Below are 13768 nucleotides of genomic sequence, written 5' to 3'. Positions count from 1 at the left end.
ATGATGGTTGGTATCTATGCTCGAAGAGTGTGGCGAAGAGCTTAGTGATTCTCCCACTATGGTATGTGTCTATGTGATATATTGGAGTATGTATGAAGAGTTACAATAAGAGCATGGTTTCCAAGAGAAGGCTTTCAGAGTGAGATGCATTCAAGATGGTTTGGTCTCTGAAGCTATTGTGCGAGATGAGACTTTGTCAAGGGATGCATGGTACATAAGGCGACGAGGTTCCGATAGAAGGAATAGGAATAAGCGTGTGCACGGAAGCTACGGAGGTAGCTATCTTTGGGTCTATGTTCCTTTGAGATGAAGGGCATATGCGAGATATGAGATGGAATCCGATAGGCACAAGGAGTCATGTGCAAGCTCAGTGACAAGAGTTTAGTGTGACTTGGTGCGCAAGGAGGTACCATATATACTTGAGTCATTTAGAGGTAAGGACAAGTGCAGAGATGGGATGAACCAGAATGGCACGGTGAGTCGTGTGCGAGCTTGGTACAATGCTCAGTCCGATTTGGTATGCATTGGGTACATCATATGTTAGAGTCCTTGGAGTGAACAACATGCTTGGTATGGAAGCTTACCAAGATGGCAAGTAGAGTCAGGCTGAGAGCTTGTGGTAAGCTAGTCTGAGGAACCTTGTTGGATTGGCAACCAAGAGTGGAGCTATGTTGATCCAAGTGATACTTGAGTGTTGGAGCAGAGTATGACAACATGGTGTTGAAGGATACTCTCTGATGCTTAAGCCGAAGGTAGCATCGAGTGACTTGTGATGTTGTGAGTTCAAGCTATTTACAGAAGACAGAGGTCAAGAGTAAGATAGATGGACAGAGTACATCGTGGGGCAGGTTGGTGCTAGATCAAGTTGTGCTTATGTGGTTGGTTGTCATCCAAACCACCAATGAACGGTTGGATTCCACTAGATACTGAACCAATCACAACAACACCACACAAAGTAAAAAATCTATCTTGTGGTAGATTTTGACATTGTCTCAATGTTATTCTATCTAGACTACATTGTCTATAACCATTTGTAATTGCTTTTAGCGAGATTGTCTTTTAACAATTCAACCATTACCGATTGAGGGGAGCTTTAAACAATTCTAGGGGGCCAGTTGAGTATCCATTGAAGTTTTTAGGTGAAGTTGACTACGGTTACCCAGTCCACTTTGCTCAACTTTCCTCCAAAATATCCAATTATTATACTTAAAGTTTAACTTTAATTTTGATTCACTATATTGCTTTAGCTTAATTTATAGGATTAGTGTACCTTACGTTTTAGGCGCATAGCTATGGATTCAGGATTTAAGCCATTGTGATTTGTGAGAGATTGAGAGAGGTAACCTAACTTTGTTCCTTGGCATGAAATCATATGAAATTGTTGAACATTAGACCTTTAAGCTATTTATTGTAATTAAAATCTCTTTGTTGTAAAAATTAAACATCATAATCTTTATGCTAAAACACTAGTTTACCTCAATCAGTCCAGTGAGGGACATACAAGAATTAATTAGTGTGAGTGAACTTATTTCAACCTATTATGACTTACTGAAGAGTCATTTCTGCCCTAGAGTAGTTTTGCCCTTAATGGGCACTATAGAACGCATATATTATTAATATGTATCTTTTCGACATCTAATAATTCAAGTCGTCGTCAAAGACATTCTCTTCCATAGAATCACAATATGTGCAAGATCTTTTTGCAGATGACGCATTCAGATAAAATATATTGAGTAAAATAGCATTGAACAACTTATCAAACTTTTATGTCGCTAAAATTTGCTTTCCAGTGAGTGACATTTGAATTCCTATCAAAACATCTTTGAGAAAAAGAAAGTAAAAAAAGAAAAGGACTTTCGAAATTTCTCAAAATTGAGTAAATATCTATTGTTTTATGTCATCCCCTGTTCCGTAAATCTTTTTACACCATCATCCCAAAATGGTAGGGAAAGTAAAGTATTGAAGAAAAACATTAATCTATTCTTGTTTTTTTATATCTTCTCACTCCTGATCTGGTGTCTAACCACATAAACAAAATTGAGCCCAACCTAGCTAATGCTAACCAATATACTAGTGTCTCATTCAATCTTGCCAAGCCATCTTGTAATCCGAAATCCCCGAACTAGAATTGGAACTAGAACCAAACCACCTTTTGGTGGCCATTTGTAGTTTACTATCGTGAACTTCACAGAATCGGTTAGCCCAATCTTCTGGTTCAACGGGTTCGAAACCGAGTCCTGGTGTCCTATCCTTTGAGCCAGGGTTCAGCCCATCTCTCCAATCAACAACATAAGCTGAAACTCTTCTCCTAAATTTCATCTTGAATTCAGACCAAGCTTGATACTTGTAGTGATTAACAACCCCTTGTTCTAATGACAATCTCTTAACCCTATACCCTTTTTTTAATTCAAAATGGTGTATCACATTGGACAAAGATTTATCAATTGCATCAATTAGTACAATTGATTTATGTCGTTGTTCTTCTTTTCTTCTACACGTGTACCCTTGGATCACTCCTTTGATTGGGTGTGACCGTTGATTTGATGGACCAAATTCCAAACATTTTACCGAGATTTGACCTAATACTTCTTCATCATGATGTAGATAATGTTTATGACTATTATGGGACGATAACGATGATTTCTTCAATATTGATCTCATATTTGAAAATGAAGATCTTGGTAACAAAGATGTTAACATGACATTTGATGGGTATGGTGCATTTAACCATGATGGAGAGAAAATGAACTCATCGACATCTACGTACATCATCCATGTACATAAATCTTTTGCATACATAGCTGAATGTGAGAATCCAGCTTCTTGTGTTTTTGGCCATACCCATAGAACCTTCTCTATATCATAATTTTCTTCTAGAAGTTTCGAAATTACCTCATCTAAATTATCGTTGCTTCCATTATCATATAGTATGAATTTCTCGACCCCAACTTTGGAATGATAATAAACCCATTCTTTCAAGAACTTTGCCACATTGTACACCATCGTACTTGCGCACAATAGCGATTTCTCCACACCCGGATTTATCTTACGCGGTTGTGTGTAGTACGCCACGGACGGAACCACTTTGTTTTGATCATTTTCTCCAACAAGTTCGAGAGAAACCTTGATTTTATTGTTGGTGTGGTCAAAATTAGTCAAATTAGGTTTGACGCAACGGAAGACCTCTTGATTTGAGCTGATAACGGCAGTTTTAACGGGTGTATTAACGCCGTCAGTGAAAACGCAATTGAGATATGACGGAGACCGATTAATTCCTTGACGATTGTTAACGCCTTTAACGAATAAGATAACGTCATCATCTGTAGAGAGAGATTGATAAGCGAGAAATCTCCACCGATACAACTCCTTAGAATCTGATACGCTTTTCCGGTAAGGTTCCGGCGATTTTGTTAGGATTGGTTGGAGATAAGGAGAAAACCGACGAACGCTATTAGGAAGAATGCACTTGAATGTTGTAAGATTACTGAACGGTATGACGCCTGAGAATTGAGCCGGTGAAGTCGCATTGTTTTGGAAAACGCAAATATAGTTAACGCCGCCTAAGGAATCTGACGGAAATCTAGATTCCGGTGAAATAGCGACGAGAACTTCCCAATCTGGAAATAGAATTGATTCAGATTGAATGATCGGTGCGGAAATAGACGATGAAATGTTCTCCTGAATCACGAAGAGGTGATCTTCAATTCTGACTGTCAAGCTTGGAGGATATTTGATATTGTTAGTATCGGCCGGTGTTTGAGTCTCCGTCTCCGTCTCCGTCGAAGAAGAAGATGGACGGAATTGTTTGACGGGAAAGACGTCGTCAGAGAGGTAGAAAGAGAAAGAGAAGAAGAGAAGAACAAAAGTGCAGACGAAGAGAAAGGTTTCACGTACTTTCCGGCCCATATTGAAGAGGGCGAGAGGGGAAAAAGTTAGAGAGAGAGAGAGAGGAGGGAGAAGAAAGTTAGAGAGAGAAAGAGAATGGAGAGAGACCATATATTGATGGTTTAATTGTTGCAATTTTAGATGTTTATATATATAAATAATATAATTTCCTATCATTTGATGTGTAAATTTCCATAAACTAAAATCCCTATTTACAGCTTTATGTGTGATAATATTTGGTAACAATATAAAAGAAAATATTTCTATTTTCCATGTAATAATTTGTTAATGCTTGGTTGTAATCTATAAATAAATGCCTCCACGATGAACTACTTAATTTCACTAATTTTAGCATCATTTGAGAAGCCATCTTATATACATTAGTGTTAAAGAAACTATTACACAGTCTCCGTCAATAGTGGTGCATTAAGTTTATATTAAATAGGTATATTTTTACTAGAATCGTCAGTGTGGAAACTTGAAAGTGGTCACGACGTTTGGGATAAGAAGCGATAGATGGAGTCATGAAGATGGTAGAATAAGTGTGGAGAATTTTTGCTTTAAAGAAATATGTATAACAAGCACATGTAAAGTCATAAATTTTTTTTTTTCCGTTAACAAATCATAATTAAGAATTCTAATTATTTACATCATTTTTAAATTTCTAGTTTAAAAAAGAAAACATTTTATGTCTTATTAAGGACGAATAATGAAGAGTTCAATAAAATAGTTGGAAAGTCAAATAAGTTGTAGTTGATAGTAATTGAGTCATAAAATGAACAAAAATGACGAAAAATGATTTCCGATTGCAAAAGGGGTGAAAATTTTGCTTCATAAAAAGAAAAAAATGACGAAAAATGATTTCCGGCCGGCGACCTTCAACCATAAAAAAAAAAAAAAAAATTCCTCTCTCCTCTCTCTCTCTAAAAAAAGGTAAATTTTTTTTTCTTCTCCTCTCTCTAGATCAGATCAAATCTAGAGAGAGGGGAGAAGAAAAAAAATTTACCTTATTTTATTAGAGAGAGAGAGGAGAGAGGAAATTTTTTTTATGTTGAAGGTCGCCGGTCGAAAATTGGCCGGGAGGCGACCTTCGCCGGTGAAGACGATGAGGTGGTGAATACATGAGGTGGCAGAGAGAGGTGGTGAGATGGAGGAGAGAGAAATGATGACTGGTTAACGGAGAGTTAACGATAACTGAAAAAGAGAGCCATATGAAAATTATTGATAAAGTAGGGGGCTGGGCAGGAAGCTGGTCACAAAGTTGGGGGCTATTTGAAAAATAACTCTTAAAAAAAAGATTTTTGTATTTGAGTTGAAAAAGAAAAATAAGTTTTTTTATCATAATAAATAATGAACTATAAAGAGAATGTCTAAAATAAGGCAGTCCATAATGAATCATAGAAATTTATGAAAATTCACAAAAATAGAAGTATTTTCGCCAGAAAAATGGATTTTGGACTTTAGGTAAATTACAATTCTTTGCCGCCGATGTTTTTACCGAATTAAAATCTTTCAAAACGACTAATTATCTCTTTTTGACCATCAAAACTAATTTTGACACATCATAAATTTTGAAATAAATTTTATATTCGAAATTGTTTAATGCATAATGAGTTGTAGATGTTTTTTTTATTGAAATTGTAGCTTAATGTTGGGTGCACCAAACTCTCTCTCTCTCTCTCTTTCTTTTTTGTTGATTGATATGTAAGCGTCGTAAATGTGACGATCCAACTTTTAAACAGCAGTTCCAATTTTTCAACTCCGTTATTAATTAAACGAATAAATCATCCGGATGTTTGAGTTACTATATCAAAGCTTAGCGCCAGGCCAATTTGACATAGAGCACACATATTTAGTGATATCAGGCCTTCCCACCCTTTTTCTAATACTGATTCATATACACCCCTATTTTTATCTTTTTGTTAACTGGTGCGCGTGTATGCCGCATGTGCACCGTTTAATAGTGATACCCCTCATCAAAATCCCATCAAATCCTAGTTTTTAGTCTTAAATATAATTTTTATAGCTTAGTTTCTTCTCAATCCGAAAAGAACCCATTTTTCTACAATTTAGAATGAGATTCAATAAGGAAGGAGAAGAGAGAATGAATGAGTTCTCTTGTAAGTTCTTTAATCTATTCACTTATTCCACTGGTCACATTGTAAGCGGGAGATCTATGGATGGCAGACCGTTAAATTTTCCAAACTTGTTTACTTTTCTTCTTGGTCTCTACGGTGCTTCAAATGGATTTGATTTAAATCAGGTGTCTTCGCGGGTAATTAAGTTATGTTTGGGATGTTTGTCGGACGCTCAATACAATGTCGTAAGAAAATTCAGTTTTCTGGGAATGTTGTGATCTCATATGCTCGTGAGAGAACCACAATTGATGTTGCTTAAGGATTTGGATGAAAAAGAATTTTGGTCCGCATATCTGAATCTCTTCGCAATTCTCTCTCTCTCCCCTTCCTCTTATGGCACGAATCTGTCTCCCTAACCGCTTGAATCTCTCTCCCTGTCTCTCTCAAACATTTCGAAGCCGAGAGATATTATCCATTAATCTTTGATAAGTTCATTGCATAGATGTGATTTGATTGTGGATGTTGGTGGTCAGGGTCGGGGCACCCTGGACTAAAAGCAGTCAAACTAGATGTTCAAGGTCCTACATTTAAAGATTTCATGTTTTAGATTTTATATGTCATTTTAAAAATAAATAATTATATATTATTTAAGTTATTTCTTGTTGTTTAGAGCAACTCCAACCTCAGTCTGTCTTAGGCCGAAAAAACCACTTTTTCACCCAAAATTTTTGACCTCAGCTCTAGCCTCAGCCTCTCTTGAGGCCGAAAATTTGAAAATGAAAATTTTCAATTTACTTTATAAAATTTAATCTACTTAATAAAATTCAATTTAAAACACATTGATCACAACTAATAATTGATTAAAAATTTAAAAATACTTAAATACGACTAAACAACAATAGAAAAATTAATTAAAAATAACTAGAAGGGGTTTCTTGGGTCTCGTGGTAGACCGTTGAACCAAGCTTCTCGCGTTGCTATACGGTTCCCGTCTAGTTATCTTTGTTGAAGTCGTCCCTTCTTGCACGGAAGAATCCTCACATACTTCATAATCATCAACTCCTAATTAAGCCGGCGGGTAAGTAGAATTAGGGGACAACATTTCCATGTAACTTTGGTTGTCGAATTCGTTGATGTCTAATGGATCATGGGAGAACAAATGAAAAGATAGAAAAAATTTGAAAGAAAGAGAGAGAGAAATTAAAAGAGAGATATAAATGAAATGGAGAGAAAGAAATTTGAAAGAAAGAAATAAATTCGAGATGAAGAGAGAGGGAGATGAAAGAATGGGTTCAACTCTTATATTATAGGGGTTGAACCCATTTCCAACCGTTGGATACCAACGGCTTGGAGGGGTCCCAACGGTCATGTTGGGACTGCTTCAGTCGCCCCTTAATGTTAGGGGCAACTGAAGCATCGGTTGGGGCCTCCGCCCCAGCCGACTGTCGTTGGATGGCCTGGCTGAGGCCAAAATTTTGGCCTCAATCAGACCTGCGTTGGAGATGCTTTCAGAGTTTAGATTATATGCAAAAAGATCAAAAGTTTAAATCACTATTAAGAACTTATTGCATTTTTTATAATATACATTATGGATTTTTCAGTCAGGGGTCCAAAAAGGAGGGGGTAAAATGAAAAAAAATCCTAAGTTGCCTAAAAATGAGGTGCAGGTCCTAATGTCAGGGAAAATATTTGTTTTCCTTTTTTTTTTTTTCTCCCTTTCTTGCCCCTCGATTTGACCCAGCCCTTCTCTCTCCCACGTTTTTTGAGGGATCATTAAATACCCGTCCCTATCTCAATCACATCCTTCCTCCATATCTCGCGCCATCTCCTTCTTCCTTCTTTCCTTTTCTTTCTCTCTCTAAATTATCCTCCATTAAAGCTGAGTTTTCAAATTATCTCAATCAAATTTTTTGGCGAAATTTTTGGGATCCCGCTCTTTCTTTATTGATCACTTTCAAACTGTTTCAAAAGTTTTGAAATTTCATCTTCCAGCCTATTTATACCACCCACTGTCTTAATATCTTCCAACCAGAATCTGCTCTTATCTTCCAACCTTTTCAGGTAATTCCTCTTAAATGAGCAAATCCTATTTGTCTTCAATGATAGACTTTAAGGAAGCTGAATATTCCATTTGTTCTTTTAAGGAAGATGATAATGCCTTTTAAGGAAGAGGATAATGCCTTTTGTAAATGAAACTTTGAGATTCCAAAACGACAGACAAAGTGAAAGGAATATTTTTCTATTCTGTACATTATATTTTCATACCTTAAAAGGCATTATCATCTTCATTTTTCATACCTTATTCATTTTTCTTACCTTCTTCATACCTTCTTCATTTTTCTTTTCCCTCCAGTATACAATGGATATTGAAGGAATGCTTTCTGGGGACATTGTTGCACGACGTCCTCTCTGGTGAAACAAACTTCAACTTAGTTGTAACAGTATACAATGGATATTAAATTTTGTTTTTTTCTTTTCTTTAAATTATCGTTTCATACCTTCTTTATTTTCTCTCTCTATCCAGGTTGGATCGTGATTTTTTCGGCTATACTTCATCTACTTCTGCTGCAACATCATCTGAATTGATGAACCACAATCAAGCATCTAATAAGTAAGTTTGGAACTAACTTGAACTTTACTGTGGTTCGTTATTGTTTTACTTAAAATAATAAATTGGTGAGTACACATTTTAATTTAGTGAAATCCAAACTCTGCTCAGTACATATTTTCATTTACCAGGAACAAAACTGTTTCCTTACCTAATAATAATTTACCTGTGCCATTTATATGAACCAGTAACAAATGTCTAATAAGTATGTGTGGAAGTCATTACATATTGTTGATTGTTGTGTACTTATAACCAGCTCTTACTTTACGGTAAATCCAATAGTTTTATGGTTCAGTATACATGAATACTTCAAATTTTGGTCAGTACATATTTATGTTTACCGTGAACAAGAATATGTTCAGTAAATATTTATGTTTACCGAAAACAAAACTGTTTCCTTACCTAAATTAAATTTTCTTCTGCCAATGATATGTTTTTCTTGTGCAGTCTCCCACGGGATTTTTCAAGAAATTCCTCTCTCTTGCTTGAGGATGCATGTACTGCCATTGTCAGGGCTGAACCTCTAAGGTCTGCTAGCTGGCCTGAGGTGTTTACACATTTGGGGCAGGAATTCCCTGGAGGCGCCAACGCCTTTCGAAATGCACTTGGACGATATTCTATAAAGCACGGGTACAATTTTAATTATTTGAAGAATGATCTTGATCGTATTACTTGTGTATGCAAATCCCCAAAATGTTCTTGGACCATTCACGCTGTGGCTCCACTGAAGTCAAGGTCAATGTTTGTTCTAAAAGCTTACAACCCTGTGCACACATGTCAAGACTTTATAATGTCAGAGAACAAGCCAAGATTATCAACCGAAAGTGTTAGCTTATTAATAGTCGATGACATTAGGGAGAATCCGACCAAAAGTACTAAAGACATTGTCACATCTTTCAAGAAAGACTATGGAATTCAACTCAGCTACTACTATTCATATAAGGCTCGAAACAGGAGTATTTCTTTGGCCTATGGGGAGGAAGCTGATTCTTATGCCAAACTCAACTGGTAGGTTGATGCCCTATCACGTTCTAACCCTAACAGTGTAATTGATCTTCAAGTTGATAAAGATTCCCACTGTTTTGTTCGAATATTTATTGCTCTTGGAGCATGCATCCAAGGTTTCAAGCACTGTCGCCCATTGATATTTGTTGATGGTACTTTTGCGAAAACGAAATACAATGGGTGCATTCTTGCAGCTGTAGCGAAGAATGGCAATGATGGTAAGTATTTTACCAATATTTTCCGTCTGGTTAACATTTTTTTTACTGGATTTTTTTTTATTTCCTAACCTAAAGATTTAGGGTGAAATATTAATTAATTTCCTGTTCTTCCTACTGCGATATGTACTTTGCAGGTTTTTTTGTTCTCGCATATGCTGTCGTTGATGTAGAAAATGATCTAAATTGGACCTGGTTTTTTTGTAACTTGGCGAAAATGGTTGATATTAGTGAGTCTTTGACTTTTATGTCGGACAGGCACAATGGTATTATAAATGCAGTTTCGAACATTTTCCCAACCGCGCACCATTCATTCTGCGTCTGGCATCTAAGAAACAATTTGAATGTACGTGTAAAGAATGGTGCGAAGAAGTCGGACTATTTCCAATCCCTCATGTTTAAGGCGGCTAGAGCCCTTACTATATCGGATTTTCAGAAGTACACTTCTGAACTCGTAGTCATGGGTGGCAATGCCGTGGATGCATTTCTTCACTCTGTAAATCCGGAACATTGGGCTGATGTTTTCTTTCCAGGAAAAAGGTACGGTTTAATATGTTCTTCGCTCTCCGAATCCTTTAATTCGTGGATAAGGGATGAGAGAGTTCTTCCAATAACCGTAATGCTAGATATGTTGAGGATTAAAATTATGAACATGATGAATGCAAGAAGAACTGAGTCGGCAACTTGGGACTCTTTCTTGTGCCCTAAGGTCAACGAAAAAATGCAGTCTAGATTCAACGTTGCCTGTAGCTGGAAGTGCATACAATCAGGTAAATTTGTGTATGAAGTAATGTCCATGCCGAGTCACTCTGTGGACCTTGGGGCTCTTACATGCACAGGTCGTAAGTGGCAAGTCCAAGGTATCCCTTGTGAGCATGCCATATTGTGTATTAAAGTGCATGGAGGTGATTCATCATCCTTTTTTGAACCCGCTGTTACAACGGATGCATACTGTAAGACTTATAGTCATTCCATAAACCCTGTCCCATCTTTCGATCAACCAAACACGTTTGATGAAGCCAGCAAGATACTTCCTCCTTTAACCAAGAAACGTCCGGGCAGACCACGTTCTGTAAGAATTGAAAGTTCTGGAAACTTTAAAAAGAGACAGCGGATATGCGGTAGGTGTAAAAAGCTCTCTTATCACAACCGTGCTTCGTGCAACGAAGCGATATAGTGATTGAAATCGTTTTTATATCAGCAGCAAAAACTAGGGGCACTCTACAACTTTGAAAAGCATTTACAGTGTTGGAGCTTTTCAAATTTTTGAAGAGAGTCATATTTTAGCCTTTTGCTGCTTTGATTTTTTTGTATCTTTTGTCGAGCTTAATGTATTTGTGTTTAAAGTTAATGTATTATCTTATATTTTGTTAATGTGTATTGTGCCTGAACATAATGCATTACATGAAACTTTTAGTTTTGTCCAGTACATTTTTATATTTACCAGAAAGTTTAAGTTTGTCCGGTTAATTTTTTTATTTACAGGAAAGTTTAAGTTTTTCCAGTGTTCAGAATATATTTTTTCTAAGTCAAGTCGAGTACATATTATTATTTACCGAAATTTATTTTATGTTTTGAGAATAAATTTTTTCAAAGGGACTTTTTCTAAGTTTTGTCTAGAACATTTTTTTATTTACCGGAAATTATTTTGTTTCCCGGGTTTTTTTGGGAAAACTTTCTAAGTTTATTCCAGTACATATGGATTTTCCGGAAAATTTCTAATTTTTTTTTTGGAAAAATTTCTAAGTTTTTGGGAAAAACAATGGATTGCCCAAGCTTCGGCATGTTATGTTTTATGTACCGGAATATATTTTTTCTAAGTCATGTCGAGTACATATTACTATGTACCGGAAATTTTTTTTCTTCCCGCGACTTGTTCTAAGTTGTGTCTAGTAAATTTTTTTATTTACCAGAAATAATTTGTTTCCCCAGGTTTTTTCGGAAAAAATTCTAAGTTTTCTCGAGTACATAAATTTATTTACCGGAAAGTAAAATTTTTCCCGGATTTTAGAAGATTTTTTCCTAAGTTATGTCAAGAAAACATATTTTTGACTATCACAATAACAACCAAAAACACAACCATAAGTTTTGAGTAACAAAAGTTTCACATAAACACAACCATAAACAACTATTCATGACCCTTCATTTATCATCCTTCTCCATCCCTCCTTTGATTCTTCCAAAATTTTGAAAGTTACTTCTACCCTCTTTCTCCTTGCTTTGTCTGCATAAGTTTCCAGCTGCGAGCAGGCCGCCGGAAAATTGGACTGGTTGCTTATGTTGAAGATATCCTCCAACTGGAGCATTACGTAGAGTCCACAGTCTGGACTGTTTGATTTAAAAATAAAATGTGAGTTTAAAGAAACTCAATAACTACTAAAGTAAGAAAGCAAAATTTAGACTCACCTATCCCCTTGCTGAGGGCAGTCAACCTCCTTTACATAGGATATCTTTTTCGTCATCCTTTCTTTAGCGTATTGCCCACTTCGTTTGCGCGTGCACTTCATCTTTATCAATGTCTCTGCCAGCTGCGATGCAAATTTCTTTGCATTATTGTTGCATTGCTTAGCCAGGTTAGTGTCACGCTGCAAAGAGTTGTAGTGCTTCCATTCATTTTCTTCAAATTCATAGACAAGCAGAGTCCAATGATGACCCTCGAATGAGTCATCAGTGTACGGCGTATTCAGTGGCGCACACAACGTTGTAGTATGATCTTTGATGTATTGCGCTTCCAGCCGTTGATTTAAATTGGCCTCAATACTTGCCTGACTCCGCTCTTGTTTTATCAAGGTCTGCAAACCATTTAAATTCAGTGACTACTATTTAAATTCAGTGACTACTATTTACTCAACACTCCGCTGATTTAAACTCAGTATTGGCCTCAATACTCCGCTGATTTAAATTCAGTGACTACTATTTACTCAACACCATTTAAAAATGAATTATATGTTTGACAAGGAAACTTACAAAAAGCAATGAAGATAGGAAAATAACTTCTTTGTTCACGTCTCGGGCGTCCTGTGCAAGGTGGTCCTCAAACCAGTCTATGATTTGCGAGTCACATCCCCGATTCATCATAAGTTCATCCAAATCTTTTGCTTTCAGGCAATGTTCTTTATCCTTGTTCCAGACTTCGAGGCTGTACATAGAATCCAATCCAGCCACACAATTATTTTCCAGAAAGATATACATTTACTATACAAATTGTTTACCATACATTTTTTTGTTTACCAGACATTTAATTATTTACCAGTTACTGAGTTATTTACCTTGTCCACCCGTATGTCATGAATTATAGCATTAGTGATTTTTCTTTCTCCTGGACGTAGGGCCATAACCCTCCCTGTTTCCAGTTACTTATTGGTTCTTTCACTTGTTTCTTCATTGTGATCGACTCTATATCAATCACAGGGAATTTAATGGCAGCTGCTGCTCTGGATGTTTGTTTTCGTGTTCTGGGATTATCCTTGACCCTTTTGATAAGAGATGTTGGTTTAGTAATTGACCCTTTCTGTGTCTTCGATACTACTCTTTTTGGGGGGCTGACGTGTGGTGATTTAATTTTTCTACTTGTTCCAACATGATCCAATTTTTTGGATACTTCTTCCACTGATGCTCTCCCCATTTCTGCAATATCGGCGAAATTCTCTTCAGCTGTTTGACAAACATCATCTCCCTGCTGTGGTGGTGGAGTCCACACAATAATTTGCGTCCCCAAGTTAAGATCAAAACTTGGGAAATCATTGCTGTCATCCTTCATAATATCTGTCAAATAATGTATATTCAGAAAAATAATGTTTTTAACAAACTAGGAAACTTTAATTATTTCACTACATAATTTGGCAACATTACCTCTCTTGGGAGGCATCTCTTTTTCATAAGTATCATCCACCCACCCTGCATGCTCACTAGACAAATTGATATGAACCTCATCTTCATCATCCATCTCATCATTTCCTTCTTCATCCAGCTTGGCT

General features: G+C 36.5%; 3 protein-coding genes and 1 long non-coding RNA gene across 4 annotated transcripts; 2 read left to right on the top strand and 2 right to left on the bottom strand.

Annotated features, from left to right (window-relative positions):
* Positions 1-1804: 1804 nt before the first annotated feature.
* Positions 1805-3968, bottom strand: LOC147533884 (glycosyltransferase family 92 protein RCOM_0530710-like). The gene has a single exon (XM_086651235.1). It carries the CDS (start codon positions 3904-3906, stop codon positions 2083-2085), a length of 1824 nt encoding a protein of 607 aa, XP_086507361.1. The 5' UTR covers positions 3907-3968; the 3' UTR covers positions 1805-2082.
* A 4348-nt stretch (positions 3969-8316) lies between these two features.
* On the top strand, positions 8317-11250 carry LOC147533882 (uncharacterized). The gene is made up of 4 exons (XM_086649277.1): positions 8317-8375; positions 8488-8574; positions 9019-9794; positions 9929-11250. Exons 1-3 carry the CDS (start codon positions 8323-8325, stop codon positions 9581-9583), a joined length of 705 nt encoding a protein of 234 aa, XP_086505403.1. The 5' UTR covers positions 8317-8322; the 3' UTR covers positions 9584-9794; positions 9929-11250.
* LOC147533883 (uncharacterized) lies at positions 10009-10968 on the top strand. The gene has a single exon (XM_086650076.1). It carries the CDS (start codon positions 10009-10011, stop codon positions 10966-10968), a length of 960 nt encoding a protein of 319 aa, XP_086506202.1.
* An 806-nt stretch (positions 11251-12056) lies between the features above and the next one.
* On the bottom strand, positions 12057-12926 carry LOC147533881 (uncharacterized). Its single transcript, XR_015228380.1, has 3 exons — positions 12759-12926; positions 12198-12583; positions 12057-12119 (listed from the first exon to the last, which is right to left on the bottom strand). It is a non-coding gene; the product is annotated as an uncharacterized LOC147533881 (long non-coding RNA).
* Between the last annotated feature and the right edge of the window lie 842 nt (positions 12927-13768).

Source organism: Eschscholzia californica, unplaced genomic scaffold, assembly GCF_041429995.1.
Source record: "Eschscholzia californica isolate CP2 unplaced genomic scaffold, dmEscCali1.0.p SCAF_6, whole genome shotgun sequence".
In the NCBI taxonomy this organism is placed as follows: domain Eukaryota; kingdom Viridiplantae; phylum Streptophyta; class Magnoliopsida; order Ranunculales; family Papaveraceae; genus Eschscholzia; species Eschscholzia californica.
Note: the sequence above shows the minus strand (reverse complement) of the source record. Positions and strands in the feature narration are given on the sequence as shown.